Raw genomic sequence first — 19,251 nt, 5'->3', positions numbered from 1 at the left:
CAAAGCTATCATTTACATTATTATGCCATGAACAAAAGCAATAATGCAGTCAATGCAAACTCTTTTACTTGGCACTTGTAAGGCCACACCTCAAGTACTGTTCTAAGTTTTGGGCTCCACATTATTAGAAAGGTACTGAGGCAACAGAGTGTCCAAAAAAGGACAATGAGGCTGGTAAAAGGATCTGGACCATAAGCCTTACAGGTAGTGTTCTTGTTTTCAAGAAACATGGAGATGTTGCATGGAGGAAAATGGGTTAGTGGACATGGTGGGAATGGGTCAATGTTTGGACAAGATGATCTTAGAGGTATTTTCCAACATAATGATTCCATGATTCAGACAAAGGTCCTTCCTTGTCCCAGGTACTGGTGGGTGGCATCAGCTGCAGGAGTATCACTTGGTGACTGACATCCTGGTTGCCATCCTCATACCTCAAACAGTGGTAGGAGCTGCAGGTCCAGTGGAAGAAATCCATCAAAAGCTAAAACATGTGGTTAAGATGAATTTTGGAAAGTTTGGAGAAACTGGGTGAAAGAGTGGTTGGGCTGGAATAATTTACTGCAACAAATAAGTTATACGGTTGAACTCCTACAAGAAAGAGGTACACACTCAGTTTGTTTGATTCCTTCTTTTTATCAGGCAAGAACTTAACAAGTCCTGGTTTTAGCAAGCAAAATTGTCTTTCCACTTCCTTGAACTTAGTTCCTTTCATCTAGCATTTACACTTTCAGATTTCCAGTGCAGCCTTACTGCTATTTCTTTTTGCAGCAACTTCTTTTTCCCTTGGAAAGCAAAACAGTCCTTCACTTACACTACTTTGCATTAATCCTGCACAACACTTTCTGCCCGCAGTCTTGATATAATTCTCTAGCAAAATTAATTGACAAAGTAAGGAAAACTGCAAATTTCATGTCTGATTCTTAAATATCCTGTAAAATCCTGAATGACAGACTCTTTAAAATCTAGCTGAAACAAAATTAGACCGTCATGTCACTCTTTTGGTATTCCTGTTACTGGAAAGCTGAATGTAAAAGGAAGAAACTGATTAAAAAACATAACGGCTGAATCTTAGTGTGCCAACTCCAACCCATCAGCCCATCTGCCCACTGTATATGACAATGAGAAGTATTGCAAGGCAGAACCTACTCCCCAGGGCACTTCAGTAAGGAAAATATAAAAAACTGAAAATTACCATTTTTCAAATCTTACAATTCATGTCAGAATTCCACCCCCTATCCCACAGACATTTAATGCTTAGGCTGAGTGACACATTAACCTACGCAAGTGAAAAATTAAACAAAGAATCACAGGGAAGAAAGTTCTAACACATGCAACAGAAGTAAGCACTCAGAGCTGTGTAGTCTCAGTCTTGACCTCCAGATGCACCACATTTATACCCTGTAATCTCTTAAGTACAATCAAGGTAAAGGGATGGCACACATCCCAAAGATAATCTCCCTAATCTTCCTTGCCTGGTCGAGTAAAATGGTGCAAGGAGAGAAATCAATAACAAGCTACACTGAAGAAAAGAAAGAGTTCCTTGAATCCACCTCTGATGGATTTGTACAACTTGGAGCCATTCAGATCGATGACTGCTACAGCACAGATTCAATTGTTGGTGCCATGACACCTCCCGGGAAACAAATACTTCCGCATCAAATACTACCACTACCCACGTTTCCTATTTTGTTTTACATTTGATAGACACTCCAAAATCACCTCAGAAGGATGGAGCTGCAGCTGCACACTGCTCTGTTGCTTGGCACGCAGAAACAGCCTCCCCTGGATGTAGGAGCTGCCCAAGTAGAGAAACAAGTCCTGGGGGATAAGCCAGTTGCTAAATGAGTGCTCATGGTCCCAGGACTTAGTAATTCAACCACAATGCAAGCACAGCCTCAAGACAGTTTTGCCTGCTGACAAAAGGCTACATGAACGTTTTCTACCACTTCTGCTGTTAAAGAATAGACCCATTTAAGGTACCTTTGAAACAAGTAATGAAAAGAAGGAGCTTGACAGAGCTGGAAATACACGCTTCAACACATTGATAGCTATTTAGGGAGAAGGAGGAAAAACAGCTCAAAACTTTTACTCTTGATAGCACTGTATCTATTACTGAATGATACGAAGTTTGAAAGAAAACCTGTGCTTAACACAGTGATGTATGTCCCAGACTGACGCAAGGAAGACATGGGCTTGTTTAGTGTCCTTTAGACCACTAGGTGTTAATCAAGTAAACGGAATATATGGAGTTAGTAAAAAATAGTATATAAGAAAACTCATGTTACCATGAATATGTTAAAGACATTTGCTTATTTCTTAAGCAATAGGATTTTTTTTTATTATTTTGTTTTTATTTATCCCCTGTACTCCCTTTAATCTTGGCTACCCCAAAAAATAATTTGAGTGCTTACCTCACATGACAGAAAAGACATATAGAGATCAAGATAAATGAAATAAGTTTTTCACTCCAAATCCTTTCAGAACTCGGTATTCACTTTCTGAATTGCAGAATGATATAACGACAATACAGCTGCTCCATTTTTAAGTTTTAGTAGCTGGGATGAACAAATACAATACAAATGACTTCCTTCTTTCAGTTCATAAAGGGACCAATTGAGTTTATTTACCAGAGGTGGGAAAGGGACTCAAGAACAATTAAATGAAAAAATAATTAAAGAGTAAGAGTTTATAGTAGATTTTTTGGTTTAGTCAGGGGGTTTTGCTAACATTTAAAATTTAAGAATAAAGTATTTCTCACTTCTAGTGTTAGTCATATTAAGGCTCAACTTAATATCATAGAATCATAAGGGTTGGAAGGGACCTCTGGAGAACATCTAGTTCAAATCCCTGCTAACACAGGTTCCCTACCTATAGGTAGGTTGAGGAAGAAAGCACCCAGGCTGGTTTCGAATATCTTCAGAGAAGTAGATAATACCATAAACAAGGACAAGAAACTAACATCCTACTCCTCCAAACCACACACCTCTAGGCAAGAACAATCACTGCTGCAGGGACTTAAGTACAAGGCTGGCTGATGGGGGTACACCCAGCACCTCTCAGCAGAAACATCTTCCCAGAGGTAGAAGCTAAAATCCTGCTCCAGGCTGAATAAAGGGCAGTAGGAATCATTGGATCTCTCTAGATTCCCTGGAACAGATTCACATGGCCAGCACATGACTCCTGAAGTACAGAAGTCAGCTGTGTGATTCAATAGGGTGTCAACTATCTAACACGCTACAGAAAATCTCTCAAAAGCAGCTGAAAAAACCTAACTTCTGTTTATTAGATGACCACCAACACCTCTGTTCTGAACACACATGTTCCTATGATGTGTTACAAAAAGGCATTCTAATGTGGCACAGTGGACCTCAAGACTGAAAGAAACAAATTAAATGAAGTTTAGAAAACATAAGGCTTGGCTGGATGCTGATTTTATCAGTTTTTGATAGATGAGTAAGGAGGCCTTGAAATACAGCACTTTCATCCTTTTCTGGGTTTGTCTTTGGGGCTATGTATTGGAGAAATACAAACAAATGCAAATACAAGCAGTATAAAAAAAACCACACACTTTATATCAAAGGAAAACAAGATACATCAACATTTTTTAGTTACTTAGTTTGAAAATGCTTATTCTATCTCTCCATAAGTAAAATCACTGCAAAATGCATTTGTGCTGCAGAAGAATAATACTGGAAGAATTCAGCAATATTCTCTCAGGTGTGAGTGGGGTTCCAGTGGAACTCTTCTAAGATGTTTTCACACAAATCCTTGACCAGCCTGTAGCACCCTCTGACTTGTGTATAGTTTTCCCTTCTCTGTAGACTGCCACTGCTCCATCTCTGGCCACATGCCGCATCACAGAGACCATTTGGAAAGTGATTTTTTGAAGTTTCATGCATTCCATTCTTTAGAGAAAAATGAAATATTGCCTATTATTTTAGTTCAGTTTCATCTCTTGGTCAAGCAGAATCCAATATTGAAAACCCCTGAAACTCAGTTCTTTGAAAAGCTATTCTTTTTAATCAAGCCATTAACAACTTCCTTGTAAAACAGCTTCATTTTCTTTATCTCCAACTACAACAAAACTAGCAGCTTCAGTGTCATGTATCCTAGATGTAGCACTGTTATGTCAGTGCTTTGGATGTTATCCTGCTTTTTTTGCAAAACTTCACCCATGATTTGATTATATTTATCTTTCCCCTTCTGCTCAGATTGCACTGAAAGACATTCCTGCTGCACTCTGATGATTCTCACTGAAATAACATAGGATGAAAGAGCTGCACTATTTTCCATAGTATCCAAAATTTCTGCTATAATGAAAAGGTAGCAAAACACTTTAAAAATGTACCTCTTACAGCAAATGTTAAAATCTCTCACATCCACTGCTGTCCTAATTGATGTCTGGTTTCCAGGCCCTCTCAGTGAAATTTTCAGCTCTGTTCTGTGCAGATATCGAAGAGACTTCTCTCGGAGGCATTATCAAAATGCTAAAGATATACAAAATATTTCGTTCCATTCATCAGGTATGGCCTCAACTAGGAACAACATAGAAACATTCTATTCCAGATGACACAGTCATCCTGTTCCTAGCTAGCTCCTGACTCTTTCCAAAATGAAACTCTTAACTTCTAATTTATTTATTCAGTCAATCCTCTAGTTAGTCTCCTTAGAAGGAAAAAATAAACATAAACCATACTTGCCAAGACAAAGAATTCAGCACACAGCACTATTTCAAACAATCCAGACTACATAAGACAGAAACAGCAGTGAGTTATGGCTGACACTTCTTGAATATGTCAGAAATGCACTCAGTAAGATCATGTGTCCAGTAAACTAATCACCTTCCACAGATAAATGGATTTTAAGGCTAAAATTGTTGATTAGGTCTCTGCTTTTTTTGTTGTTTTTTTGCTTGTTTGTTTGTTTTTTGTTTGTTTGTTTTTTTTTTTATCCAGAGAATTTCCAACTATTATTTCTGTACCATATATGACATGCAGGAGGAGCAAACAGTTTATATGTGGTTAGAGTAAATCCCACAGAAAGGCATTTAGATATGATTTTAAAATTTAAAAATCCAGAATTTCTGCCACTTTTCTTGGCACTTTTTCAAATACTTATCATCAACTCTAACAAAAGTTGTGCAGAGTTTCTAGTTTGAACAAGGTTGGCTTTGGTTCCCATCTATTTTCTCTTCTATAGCACTCTGAAGCCTGTTAAGTCTGTTTAGTTGTGGAGAAATTACTTATTTGGGTATTCAGCAATAAAAAAAAACACAAGCAGTAATGTAAACACCCTTCCTTCCCCATCTCCAATCTGAGATCAATCAAACACTTTTTTTCTCACATTCCCTGTTTCCATTTTATGTTCATTCAGCCCTTCCCAACTACTTCAGAGAGGCAATGGGCTGTGCCTGAGTGGAAGTTAGGGTCATCTGACAGAGGACTTCTTTTCTTTCCTTGCTTATTACTTTCTTCTATTGCTCCTTGCTTTCTTTTGCCCTGGTGCAGGTCACCCATCCATAAGCTGCAGTCACTTGAGGTTCCTGCCCCAACAGAAGTTGCTGGTGGTCTGTAATCCATCAGACTGTCCACATTTAGAACATTTTAACACTTACACCTGGATATCCTCCTGTTGTTTTCCTAATTAGAAATTCCCCCAAGAAAGCATGAAAGAGTACACCGAAGGGCGTGAAACACTGAAATAATTATGTGGGAGGGTTGATATATTTACCTGTCCTTGGCTATCCATTGCCTGTCAAAATAATTAAATAGATCAATAAATTGCTATCTGCACAATGCTACTGGGAATATAGCCAAATCTTAGATTTGTGTCCAAATAATATGACGATTTGATGTTTTGTTAATATGCTGCATATTTAAAAGCAGAAGTCTTCAGACCATCACTTAGTTAAAATAGTAATAGTAATAATTCTTTGTTTTGCAAGGATAACAACAAAGCAAAGAAATAAACTGCACTGCATTGTTATTCACTACTTGGTCTGTGAATTAAACTAGCGCATTTCAAGATAGGCCAAGATGGTATGTCCTAGTTCTCTGATATGCAAAGAGATGGAATCACACCAAACCACATGAAATAAAGGGACTTCAGGAGGTCTGCAGAACAAATCCCTGCTGGAAGCAGGGTGAAGCGGGAGGCCAGACCACGTTGCTTGGGTTTTATCCACTGGGTCTATAAAAGCTGTCAAGTCAGTTTTCCTCAGAACTGCAGACGCCTTCTAAGTATACATAAAAACACAAAACATATTGCATGCAGCACAAAATTTCAATTGTATCATTCGGACTGCATACAAATGTCTGTCTGCACTTTACTGCTAATTTACTGTGCAAATATAAAAATATTCTAGACTACTGGAAACTCTCAAAAAAACCTCTGTCATTCTTCTAAGTAATTAAAGTTCATATCAGGATTATTTAATGAAACAGCATCATCATTTGCTGAAGTTTTCTTACATTACCATTCATACTTACACCATGTGGAATTAAATTGCAATTGATTCCTGAAAGAACACTTGCATTGCATTGTCATTGAGTATGTGGCACCACTTCACAAAAGCAAAGTTCAGAAAATACTGTGGAAACTGATGACATACAAGCTAGCCTATATTCTTGCCCTTATGGTTTGAGCTACTACTTCCCCCATAATAAACATAAAAACAGTAGGGTAAGAATATACCACAAATGGGAATCAGAAATCCACTACAAGGAGAAATTACGATCTTAAATCATTGAGCTTTAAAAAAGAGCAAAGCTAGTTTAGGTAGAAAGAGAAGAGTAAAAATACAGAAATAGAGAGAAAAACATGTGCACTTACTTTTGGCAAGGCATATTTTGGCAACTTCATCTGTACAAAGCCATTTCGACGGTAGGATACATAATACTTGGTCCGATTTGATGATGTTGTCTACACAAAGGAAAAACAGCACTGCATGATAGTTAATAGTTCATATTAAATATAAAAAGTCTCTACTGCAATAAATTTTTATTAGTATTTTTTTAAACAAGAAACTGTAATATATAGCTATTACTTCTACTGTATTGGATTATTTTGCACAGTGTGTTACTAATAGAATATATCAGAAGTTGTGAGAAAATAGCATACTCAAACTTCTCTCCCTCTTTAGGAGGAAGAAAGTGATTTCCTTCCTTCTTTTTGTCAGTTCATCTGCTTTGAGTGATACCCGAGATGTCATCACCTCACTGTCCTTGTCCTTTTTAATTTCTTTACACTGTCATCCATCAGCCTGCCACGTTTCCGCCCTTTTGTGGAAACCCCCCGACAGCAAACAGGAGGCAAGAAGGTGGCACACCAGGTGTGAACACTAAATGCCTCAAAAGCAAGTGATTCTCCAGCAACACCACTCAAATCAGAGCAGAATGGACTGAATAAGTTATGCTAACATTATATAAAGCATTCATTATGTTTGGCTAATATTTGCCTTGCGGGATAAGACATTTCCCAGTGCAAGATGCTAACATGCAGCATAGAAGACAATGATGCAATTCCCAGATTTTCAGTCAGTCAGTTTGAAAATCAATTACAAGTCCTGAAGACACAATTTTACGCTTAAACAGAGAGGTAAAATATATTTCAACTGCTTTCTCTCATAGAGCTGAAGACAAATTAGATTTTATATCTGGGATTTTATGAAAATTTTCACCCAAGAAAGCCAACATAAATGAACACTCAAAGACATACAATATAGGACTATTATTCATTAGCACCTTTCTCCACTTTGTAATAGGCAGTGCAGAGGTAATTTCATAGATTCACAGATACATTAGGTTGGAAAGAACCTACAAGATCATCTAAGTCCAACCATCCTCCTATCACTATCCCTACCCAACTATTAAATCAAATCCCTTAGCACCTCATCTAAACGCTTCTTGAACAGCGCTAGGGATGGTGCCTCAACCACCTCCCTAGGCAGGCCATTCCAGTGCCTGACCACTCTTTCAGAAAAGAAATGCTTCCTCAGGTCTAATCTAAATCTTCCCCGGCGCAACTTGTGGCCATTCCCTCTCGTCCTGTCGTTATTTATCAGGGAGAAGAGGCCCACCCCCTCCTCACCACAACCCCCCTTCAGGAAGTGGTAGAGTGCGATATTTGAAGACCTTTGCATAAGTCCTAAAAATTCAGTGCAAATATTGTTCTGAAGCACCACTGAAAATAGTCAGCAGCACTCTTAGGTTTTTTGGCTCAGAAATGTAATGCCAAAATGCTGTATGACAAAACTATTGCCACCATCACAAGGAAAATTATTCTTATGGCAGTTTTTCACTTTCTCTACTGCCTTGTTGAGGCAGTCAAATGAAATTCTACTGCGACAGAAAAATAGAGAAAATGACATTGTAAGAGACTCTCAATTCAGCTTTTCCACTTTACTTCCTATGTAAATCATATCAGAGCAAAGGAAGGAAGTAAATGGAGCAAGCTGATGGTTAAATGAAAGGTAAGAATTCAATGTCATTTATGAAAAAAATTAAAAATTAATCCAGTTCAGGGAAGGATGTCACATGACGGTTCAGTGTGGCTTCTATAATACTAGAAGATGATTCTTAAAATATCAAGGTTTTGCAGTTAATTGCTTAGTAAAACTCCCTTTTAAATCAAATGGTGTGTGCCACACTGAACACAGTATCTGCAGTACATTATCACACTCTTGAAGTATATGTTCATAAAACGAACCTGATTTGGAGAACAGCCTATCTATCTCAAAGCAAGTAAACTTGACTTTATTATTATTATTATTTGTAAAAAATAGACCTGATGCATGACAGCAGGTCCATTTGCTTGAATATTTAAAAAATATCAAAGTATAAGACTGTAATCAGATTTTTAAACCTGCCTCCTTTCTTTCTGGCAGAAAGGATGTGATGCCCTTTAGGAATATGATTTGTTAAGTGATGGATTAAAGCAAAAAGCTCACCATTTATTTAATTAGTGTTAAATATCAGCCTTATCCATCTTAAAGTACCCTCCTTTTTCATTATGCAGTTATTTTATATGACTAATTTTAAATGATGCGAGGTGATGGAAGGCAGCACAGAACTAGTGTTGAAGCAGTTAGTTGTGCCAAGCCTCTCTGACAGTAAAGGCTGATCTGTCTCACAAATAGTCTCTAAACTTTAATCCTCCTGCTAAAATCACCTCTAAAAGTGCTTGGCTGCCACTGCAAACTGAAGAAAGCAATGAGCATCATAAAGCTCTTGATCTTCATGGATATAGACATACTAAAGGAATTGGGTGGAGAATTTGGTAAAAGACTGTGAATGGGAAGAATTGGCCCTGCAGACTATCATGCTCTGGTTCACAGCCACTAGCTGGGGTGGGTGAGCAATGCCTGGGGCAACATGACAATCTCAGACTCTTGCTGCACAGATGACTTCTTTCTGACAGATACTGCTACAATATCAAGAGCAGTCCCTGGTCTGTTTCTAACTTACATAGCAAAGTTTTAGCGTAACGAAAAATGAACTTTCATGTGGTTTCAGAAGTATGCTGTTTCTCAGATGCATAGATGCTGTGTGGTTTCACAGGCAAAGCTAAAAGCAATGTGCTGCATCATACCTCAAAGGTGGCTGCACTTCGGATATGACTAAAGGATCACAGAGAAATCTTCTGTTCCTTGGTAATATAGACCTGTTTAACTGTAAGCCAGCTATGCAATAAGCAAGATTTATAGTGCATACTGTGATTTACTGCAAAAATCTAAAAGGAAAGGAACAGAGATGTTTCCCCTTTATGTTTATATATTCTACTAGTATTAACAGACCTCAGAGCTACAGAGACCACATTACCAGTGGCACAGTTTTGCAAAAGCACTGTACATTACTTCGTGTGCACATTTCCAACTTGCGCTTCCATTTCCTTTTTGCCCAGGCTTGCTACAAGACAGAACAACATTAGCTCCGGATGCAATTATACAAGATGTCTGGCAACACATACACTTGAGGAGGAAGTAGTCTGTGTTTTGCTGAGCACAGCAATCTGGAACTATACGTGGTGAGATGCAATTCTCACCATCTACAAACTGTGAAATGGATTTTAGAGTGCGCTTGGTGGGAGTCACAGATAATAATACCTTTGAGAAAAATTGGTGCCGTGAATGCTAGATCTGAGATGAAAAATGCCCACTTGAATTCGAAAATTCTTTTCCAACTCCATTTTGCTCCTTTGTGGTGCTAAATGTTTTAAGTTGTACAGGTCTTTGAAACTGCTGTGCTGACCTAGAGGTGTACAGATCTTTTGCCTCATTATCAATTGACAGATCCTTCTGGAAGGAACAGCCATGAGAAGGGAAAGCCACGGAAAAGTCAGCCTAACATACACTAAGGTAGTGAAGAGCTATTGACTGCCGTCGCACTGCCTTCCTCCAAGAGACAGGAAACAGAGACAGGAAGCCTTGCAACAAGCAAATCATATCCAAGTACGACAAGCATCACAGCCTGTCAATGACAAAGTTACACATAGCCTCCCTATGAAAATCTTAAAAATCAGGTAGGACATAACCTTTCTTTGATAAGTTTTCAGTTTTAATCCCAGCCAGACCCAAGCATGATATTTTCAGTTCTGCCCAAGCTACACTTGGTTGGTGTAAAAAAGTTGAAAGAGCTCCAACCTAGGTTTGTGCAGGCAGGTTCTTTAGAATCATAGATTTGTTAAAGTTGGAAAAGACCACTAAGATCATCTAGTCCAACCATCAATCCACAACCACTGTGCCCATTATCCCTGTCTCTCAGTGCCACATCTTCACGTTTCCTGAACATCTCCAGGGATGGTGACTCCACCACCTCACTGGGCAGCCTGTGCTAGTGACCCACCACTTCTGAGGAGAAAGGTTTCCTAATATCTAAACTGATACTAGGAATGATATTAGTTTGGGAATTAAATAACCCCAGCATAATTCCATCACAAGTTGTTCTCACGCTACGGGCGTTCCTTCCTCTTGCATCCTAAGCACAGTCATATAACTTCTTTTCCAACAATACTTCTTGACAGGAGAATCAGTACAGAAAAGCTGACCTGCTGCTCTGCTAGTGATTTTACTTTGAAGCTCTTCTCAGGGAACTTTTCCATGCTATAGAGATATGGAAGTGACCCACAAGACAATGTAAGCATGAGCCCCGGAGAGATGCATTCTGCTCAACAAACAACATTATTTATAAAAAGTAGTTTTGAACTAGATAATCCTCTTGAAAAGTGCAGTCTAAATAAAAGAAATTAAAATCAACTGGGTATTTAAGCAACTGACTGCATAAATAAATTACACCTTTTTCTTTTGGACTGATTAAGAACAGCTTTGTTCCATGTAATAAATCATAAATCATCATACATATCCTAGAACAGGTTTCTCCATGCTCTTTTCAGTTACAGTGCTATTGTACTGTCTAAAATTTTATTTCTGAATTTTAAAATGGGTTGCCTCCCCAGAATGTGGCTTTACCTGAAGGAATATGTAGTCATCCTGCACAGTCAGGGAATCCCGATCAGTGCCACCAGCAAACTGGACTGTCATTGTCTTATCAGAACAATTCAGAATCTGGCAAGTGATGTAGCGATAACCTGAGGGAAGAGAGACAAACACATGACAAGGCTTTCAAGGGAAAAAGAAGCAAGAAGTATAAAATGCTATTCATGTAGGGATGGCACTGCCTTTGCCAGTCGATTTAGCTGCAAAATTATTATATTAAGCCCCAATACAAGAGGTTTTCAATCTCCAATGTACTGAGAATACATTAACTGCTTACAGTTCAGATCATCTGTGGGAGGAAGGCTGTCATTATCCAAATTTTGCTGGTCCAGAAAGATTAGGGATTAGATGAATGAGACATTCATGGTTGGGGATAATAGATGGAGCCTCTTTTCTCAGTTAACCTATGCACAGAGCAAAATTACTCCTTTAAAGAAGCAGCATTCTTACACAGTGTAACTGAAATCAATAGATCGGCCTCAGTATAAAATTGTGATAAGTGAAAAGAAAATCAGACACAGTTTAATAGACAGAGTATGGAATTTTAAAGGCTGTTTTCAAAGCTGAGTAGAAAAGCCAACACACAGTATTGGAACTGCACTGCTGGGGCAGGGCTTCTACAGTGTGAGTTAATACCTGGCTGAAAAAGCCTGCAGTGATTTATGCCAGTGGAGGATATGACCTCTCTCTTACTGTCCAGCTAGGTGCAGGCTCCATCTTTAATGCAATCTGCTCTCATTGAACAGCAAGAGGAGAGTCAGTATCTTATTTTACAACAGCTGCAGCCCAATGACCTTCTCCTAGATTCAAGTCCTTGTACAGTTCACCCTTGCCACAAGCCTTTGAGCACAAACTGTGACTTTCCCATGGTGAGAAAACAGTTATATGCATAATCCCATGCTCAGGCCACTGATGTTCTCCATGTTCCAATACGAAAGAGTAGATAACACATCTGCATGCATGTCCTTCATTATTTTTGCAGCGTTGTAGGAAATGCATTCCATGCATCATAGCTTTTTTATTGGACAAGTCTAAACCAGTGTGCTCAAATATCTGTTTTAAAATCTGGATCTGTTTAAAAGGCAGCTAGATTCAATTCAAGTTCTCTTGTTTATTTCCAAATCTTCTTCATAAGCACAATTTGAGCAAGTACAGCAGCGGTCAATCAAAAAGTCTCACAGCTATTTGTAGTTAACAGGACAAACATAGTTGCACAAAGATGCTGTTTCCACTAAAATCAATGGCAATGCCTGTATTGATCTTAAGTGCACAAGGCTGATTAATTGAAAACTCAGCAAGGAAATAAATATTTCATGAGTTTTATCTTGCTCTGCCATTTCTATTAAATTAAAATAAATAAATATATACATAAATTCCATGAAGCTCCTCTTACACTAAATCTACACAAAGCAACCGATGGGGCTGCAGAGAGATCAGCAAGTATGAGAAACTCCACTGACAGAAGGCTTAGAAAATTTGTTACAGAGATTTTAATATGTTAACTTTGGTTGTTTTTTTTTATAGAAGTGAAATGAAGACAAAGCACCAGATCAGGGAAAGTAAAATTATGCAACTTTTACAACTAATTTATAAGACTACACAGGAACTTAGGTGACCTGATTCAAGGAATTAAATAATCCTTCAAGAGTTCATTGGCAATGAGAACCCATGCAAACTTTTGGAATCATAGTGACTCTTAAGTACAGTACATCCTGACTGCTATTCTGTTTTTTTCATTTATTTTGCTTTTGAAGTCTCAAAGTATACTGGATGCTGTAACATGAGGAAATTCTGGGAGACAGTGGTTAGTTCAGTAGGACTGCCATATGTAACGATTCACTTCAACAGACACTTACCCAGTACTAATGCTACACTGCCAATTTTCTTTGCAAATCAGGAAAAAATGTTCGATGTTTGACTGCCAGAATAAATTTCACTATTAACGGACATTTTCAATGGAGCATAGCATCTTGACGTCAATTCGTCTCAGAGTGGAAAAAAAGTAAATTCCAAATTATACTATTTTTTTAATATAACAAGACAGCTTTAGCTTTGCTGACTACAGATAAAGAGAGCAAGAATCTGATTTGCACTTCTTCTGACAAAAATAAATAAATAAATAAAAGCCCTGAAAGCACTCTCAAAAAACAAAAACAAAGAGAAATGACTATACACTAGGGAATCAATTGATAACATTTTTATTTGCCTACCTCCACTGGGGTCCTGGATTTCCATATGAACTAAATCAGGGTCTCCATCAACTCCAGCAACGGCCCTAAGAACATAATGTAATCAAGTTATGCAAAGGCAGTTACAGAATAGTAATTATGTGGATGGAAGAAAAAAGAGGATTTCATAGTAACCAGCTTTAACATTCTAGCTGAAAAATTAAAATAAGCCCCAGTAAAAATGCCATATTACAAACACTAGATGGAAACTTTTTCATCACTTGATATTTTGTTTTTCTTCTCAAATTTCTTTCAGGTTTCTCTTACTAAAATACACATAGAAGTAGGATGCCAATATCAATTGGAGAAAATAACAGAAACAGGTATGAAATTGGAAACAAAACTTCATTATCATAAATTTATCTATAAATATACACAGAGATGCACACATTTATTGGAAGAATTTAGAGCATCTTTTTACATTCATCTTTTGACATTTCAGAATACAAGGAAGATTCTGGGTTAGAAAAGACATGGATTCCATTAGAAATACCATACATTTGACACATGCCTTCCATAACCAATTGACACATCTCTGCTAAGAATATTCAAGAGGACAGCAAATTCTGCTTAGATAAAGGAGGAAAATGAAGAATACTTTTGAGAAAGATAATGGGAGAAGGAAATTCAGTCAGAACTGATCAAGGCACAGTTTGACACTGAAAAGGTGTAGTGGTTAAGCAGGCTGATTTTCTCTCGATAACTCCCATGTTAAATATGCTCAGACAAAGGATGAATTTTCTGCCCTCAGGGCTCCCATCCCAACCTAAGAACATCAGCCACAGCTGTGGCTTTGTCTGGACATTACAATGCCATTAGTCAGGCAGATTCTGCAGAGAAAGCTTTGAGCTGACAGCCATGCAAAGCAAAGAAGAATCTGGAGCAGTGTAAGAGCCTATCAAGTCGGTAGATGTGATCTGCAGACATGCAAAGGAATTGCATTAAGCAACAAAGTGTAGCTGGATGTAGATACTAAAAAAGCCTACTACGATATTAAGAGAAAATTATCATTTTGATAAAATTATTAACAATCAAATGCATTAAGGCTACGTTTTGCATTGAAATTACATCACCATTTAATTATTTTAATAGCATTGATTTATGAGAAGTGGAGAAAACTCAGACACAGTAATTGGTGGTTCCTTGGGAATGCAGGCCAGGGGAAGAGACTGGATGATTTCCACTGCTGCATAACAACTAGAAATAATCACAGTCACTCTTCCCTAAAAAGATAAATGATCAATCTGAAGAAGGAAAGGAAGAGGAAGGAGCCCCTGCCAAGTCATGAGATGTGAAAGAAACTTCTAGTGGGAATTATTTAGTAGATGTGTGGATAAGTCCTGTGCTTATAAAGAAATAATCTTTGAAACAAAACCTATTATAGCATTTTGGAGGCAACACATTAAAATCAGAAAAGACTTTGTATTCATTTAGATCTAATAAAAGTATGTCTGAACAGAAGGATCTGTGGGCTACATTACTCAGTGTCTATTTCGTCTAGATGATCATGTCAGATCAAACCTGCTATCTCCTCTGCAGTCAAATCTTTGAACTAAGAAAATGATGTTTGCTGAATACCTTTTGTTCATGCAGCTGAACTACAAACTAAAAGAAACTTTACGACTGAAATTTGCCAAGGCTCAGACTGACATATACATTGGCATCAGTAAGATAGAGATAATTTGGGGGTACTTGTGAAACAACCTCTCCAATCTCTAGTTCATCACATAAGAATGGCCAAGATATTTGTCAATATCTTCATCTTTTCACACTTCTTTCAACAGCTCAAAAGTGACAATGATCTCATTTCTACCATGTTCTGCCTAACAATGCCAGCTTGCAAAAGTGATGTCTCATTTCCAATGCAGTCTTCTAGTGCATCTGTATTAATGAACACTGCATGTACATAAAACATGACAGATTTCAACCCAGATTTACTTATCTCCTTTGGATTTTCATTTCAGTAGATGTGGAAAAAAAAATAATAATAAAATCACAAGGCACACGTTTTTTAGCCCAGATAGGAAAAATAATATCTCCTTTACTCTGAAGTTCTGACATTTCCTTTATCCCCCCCTTTTGAAACTACTCTTCATTTAGCCAGAGAACCATTACTTCCAGAGGGTAAATTCCTCTCTTCCAAAACCAGCTGGATCACCTCCTGTGGTGCCCGTTGACTATACAGAAGGGTTAGGGTGACAACTCCATGCTTCAGTTTGACAAGCATTTCTATTCAGTGTTCTACCAGCGTAATCCAGCCCTTCTCTACATCCTCACTGTTGCTCCTCCTTCACTGGCTCAGATATCCCACTGAGCTAACCATGTCCCAGTGCTGGGAACTGTCTAATTTAAGGCAGAAGCCACAGCAGTGCCTACATATATATTTTTTATATATTATATATAATATTTTATATATATAATTAAGCTATACCCATAGGTATCTAGTTTTAGATATGTCTAATAGTTGAGATGTACTCTTTAAGTGAAGAGTTTATCCAGAATAAAGGAACAGATTTACTTTTTCAAAGTCAACTTTTGTGTTTCATATTACTCCAACTATAAAGATGAGATATAACTCCTCAAGCACACTGTTTACTCACTAAAGACATTAAACTCTCAAAATAGATTTTTGAATATTTCCTATAAAACCATTTGCAACTCTGAAGTTCTTTCACCCAATTTTATAGACACTTTGGAATAGTCCTTTTTCCCTTTATTGATGAAAAGGACGGCATTATGAGCACAAAGAAAATCTTCCGAATTGAGTATAACTAATATAGAGAACTTGAAGCAATATTCCAAAAGAATAAACTAAACCATTCATTTCAGCAAACTCATCTGAAAACAGTAGTTTAAAAAGAAATGTTATTTCACTCACATTAAAAGGATGGACCAAAGGAAAAGTTATATCATACTATGAACCCTAAACACAGCCTCAGTCCATCTATTTGTGCAATACAGTTTTGGTTTTTTTTTAAATGATGGGGAAAAACAAACAGGAACACACTGAATAAACGATCCACTTAAAAGGTAGCTTCAGTTATGCTGTTTTCATATTGAGGGACTAATCTCAGTTTTTGGGTTTTTGGTGTTTTTATATATATATATATATATATATATAATGTGTAAACTGATTGATGCCAGAACACACATCCCTTCACAAACACAGCTCTTCTGGATAAGATCTCCCCCACCTTACAGACACAATGGATCCTAATAACATAACTGCTCTTTCTTGTTTGTTGACTTATCACCATCAAATTCTCATTTAAAATAGAAATTTAAGTTTTCAGTGCAAGAAGCACTTTCTACAGAAACTATTGTTCAGCATGTCAGCAGGGTTTTTGGTTTGGTTAGAATTCACTACATTTTTTTCTCACAGTAGTTTGAAATTACGGTTTTAAAATCTCAGCAATCTGAGACCATTTTGTTTGTTTGCTTTACGTGGGTAAAGGAGGGCTTGCCACTGAATCTGGAATCTTCACCTTTAAGTTATTTCCATGATTTACATTAAACACTTAAAAAGTGCAGCGGGAAAAAAAAAAAAAAGCAGAATAATTTTAGACCAGATAAACCTTCCTCTACAAATGAACCATCTCTTAATAAGCATACTGTGCTGGATAAAGCAAGTGCAACATGCCAGCATTTCCAATTGCATAACAGTGTGGTTACAACACTTTGGAAGGAAAATAGCTCAACTTAATTGCAGGGTGCTGTAAATTCAGGCAGCCTCAATATGCTTTTTCCTTCTCCTGTGAATACAAGTTCCCATCATCTCCCTTGTGCTAGCACCAGTGCCTGTCTGACACCACACTGAGCCTCTTGGGAAAACAAATTCAGCAGAATGTAATCTGGGGACTGGTTTTCAGTTTCTAATCATCTAATCATGCAGACAGACAGTCCTGTTTTGTGGTGCGCTGATATGAAGTTGCCTCAGCTGTGGTGCAGGCGTGGTGTACACTCAACCACAGTGGAGTAGACTAACAGGACCTCTGCAACTGCTTTTCTCTGTGTATAAATACATGATACAGCCATTAGGTATTTATAATTTTAAAATAATAATGCTAAAATTCTAAGAATAAAAATGTAGAGTTTTCTGTTAACAATGCTAGTTAAGAAACATTTAGCATTATTTTAATTGCAACTTGTCTTTTATTCAGCTACCTTTCTTCCTCCCAAACTATCTCTGAAATTTCTTATTCCAGTTGTGTGCAATATTAGAAAAACACCTGCCTGCCCAGAATTTCAGATTTACGTAATAATATGAATAAAATTTACCACTGATGTGTAACACTACATATCTCAAAATGTGAATTATAAGCATTAACCCCGTATATGATAATTATAATTTTGTATTTTACTTCTGCAGTCTGGCCTCATTTTGTAGAAAAGCAGTTGCTGAAAACACTGACCATTTATAGTCTGCTATGGATATGGATCTCTTTCGTACCCAGTAGGTCGCTTCACCATTAAATATTCAATCCAGTTCACTTGGATGCATATTGATGAAGAGATATCTTAAAATATACCACGTGAAAACAAAACAAAATCAATACAATCTCGCTTGCTGATGTGGCTGAGTTTCCAACCGAAGGCTGTCTAAAAACTTTCAAGTGTCCTCCATCTGCACCACTCATAATCTCTTAATATTAACTTCATCCAAAAGGTAATAAGTCCCAAGTTTACACTGATTTCTAGTAATTCACATTAGAATTCTTGCTTAGAAAACGCTTTCTCTGAGTAACTTAGAATGGAGTTGACTCTTGGAAACCTGATTACTCAGGGAGACAAAACTGCAACTTGATTTATACAAACTGAAGTAATTTGGTTATGACAGATTTATGGCCTTGCCTTCTTCATGTCTGCTTTGAAGGATGCAGTTTCAATGACTCAGTTGATGCCTTACACAGTCGTTGTTTGGTACTTCTTATTTCCTCCCTATTCCTAAATACTTATTAATAAAAACATTACTTCTGTCACCCTTATCTGACCACCACTGCTGTGGTTTGCCAGCTCCATCACCAGATAGATAGAAATAGAAACAAATATTGTCCTAAGTGATTACATCGAACGTAAGAATGATTACCTGTGCAGATCCCTGGTTTCCCACACTAGGCCTTTCACACAAAATTCAGCGTTAAAAGCTCAATGAAATCTTCTTTCCATTGTTCTCTCCTTCAGGGCATAACACCTCTAAATTCCACTCTTTACCTGACACATGAATAGGCAGGAACTTGCTGCATTTGACATCAATGGCCACAGCTATGATTGATTGCTCATGTGGGATTTCACGATAAGAATAGAACTTCAGTCCCCAGAGAACAGCTGCTCTACCCAAATACAATCATTTTTTATTTTTATGTTTTCACCTCACATGAAAATGGAGAACCAATATCCAAAAATAACAGTAATAGATATCAATAGCACAGGATCCACATATTACATTTCTAAGGCTGCAGACAAAATGACAGTGAAAACATGCTTGAACTCATTCTCTGGAAATTACTGACTCAAGACTGTCCTGTGGTATAT

General features: G+C 37.5%; 2 protein-coding genes across 2 annotated transcripts in view; one reads left to right on the top strand and one right to left on the bottom strand.

Annotated features, from left to right (window-relative positions):
• The window catches only part of SORCS2 (sortilin related VPS10 domain containing receptor 2), a 518,453-nt gene that overhangs the window by 68,746 nt on the left and 430,456 nt on the right, over positions 1-19,251 (bottom strand). The window contains exons 6-8 of the mRNA XM_065735796.1: positions 13,702-13,766; positions 11,465-11,583; positions 6,832-6,921 (exon numbers count right to left, since the gene is read on the bottom strand). Coding sequence (XP_065591868.1) covers positions 6,832-6,921; positions 11,465-11,583; positions 13,702-13,766 — 274 coding nt within the window. The remainder of the gene's footprint in view (positions 1-6,831; positions 6,922-11,464; positions 11,584-13,701; positions 13,767-19,251) is intronic.
• The window catches only part of AFAP1 (actin filament associated protein 1), a 275,636-nt gene that overhangs the window by 193,919 nt on the left and 62,466 nt on the right, over positions 1-19,251 (top strand). The gene's annotated exons all lie outside the window — the stretch shown is intronic.

This window comes from Cyrtonyx montezumae, unplaced genomic scaffold (assembly GCF_038088225.1).
Source record: "Cyrtonyx montezumae isolate F1298 unplaced genomic scaffold, pur_monq_1.0 scaffold_2, whole genome shotgun sequence".
Classification (NCBI taxonomy): Eukaryota; Metazoa; Chordata; class Aves; order Galliformes; family Odontophoridae; genus Cyrtonyx; species Cyrtonyx montezumae.
This window is presented reverse-complemented; position numbering and strand designations above follow the sequence as displayed.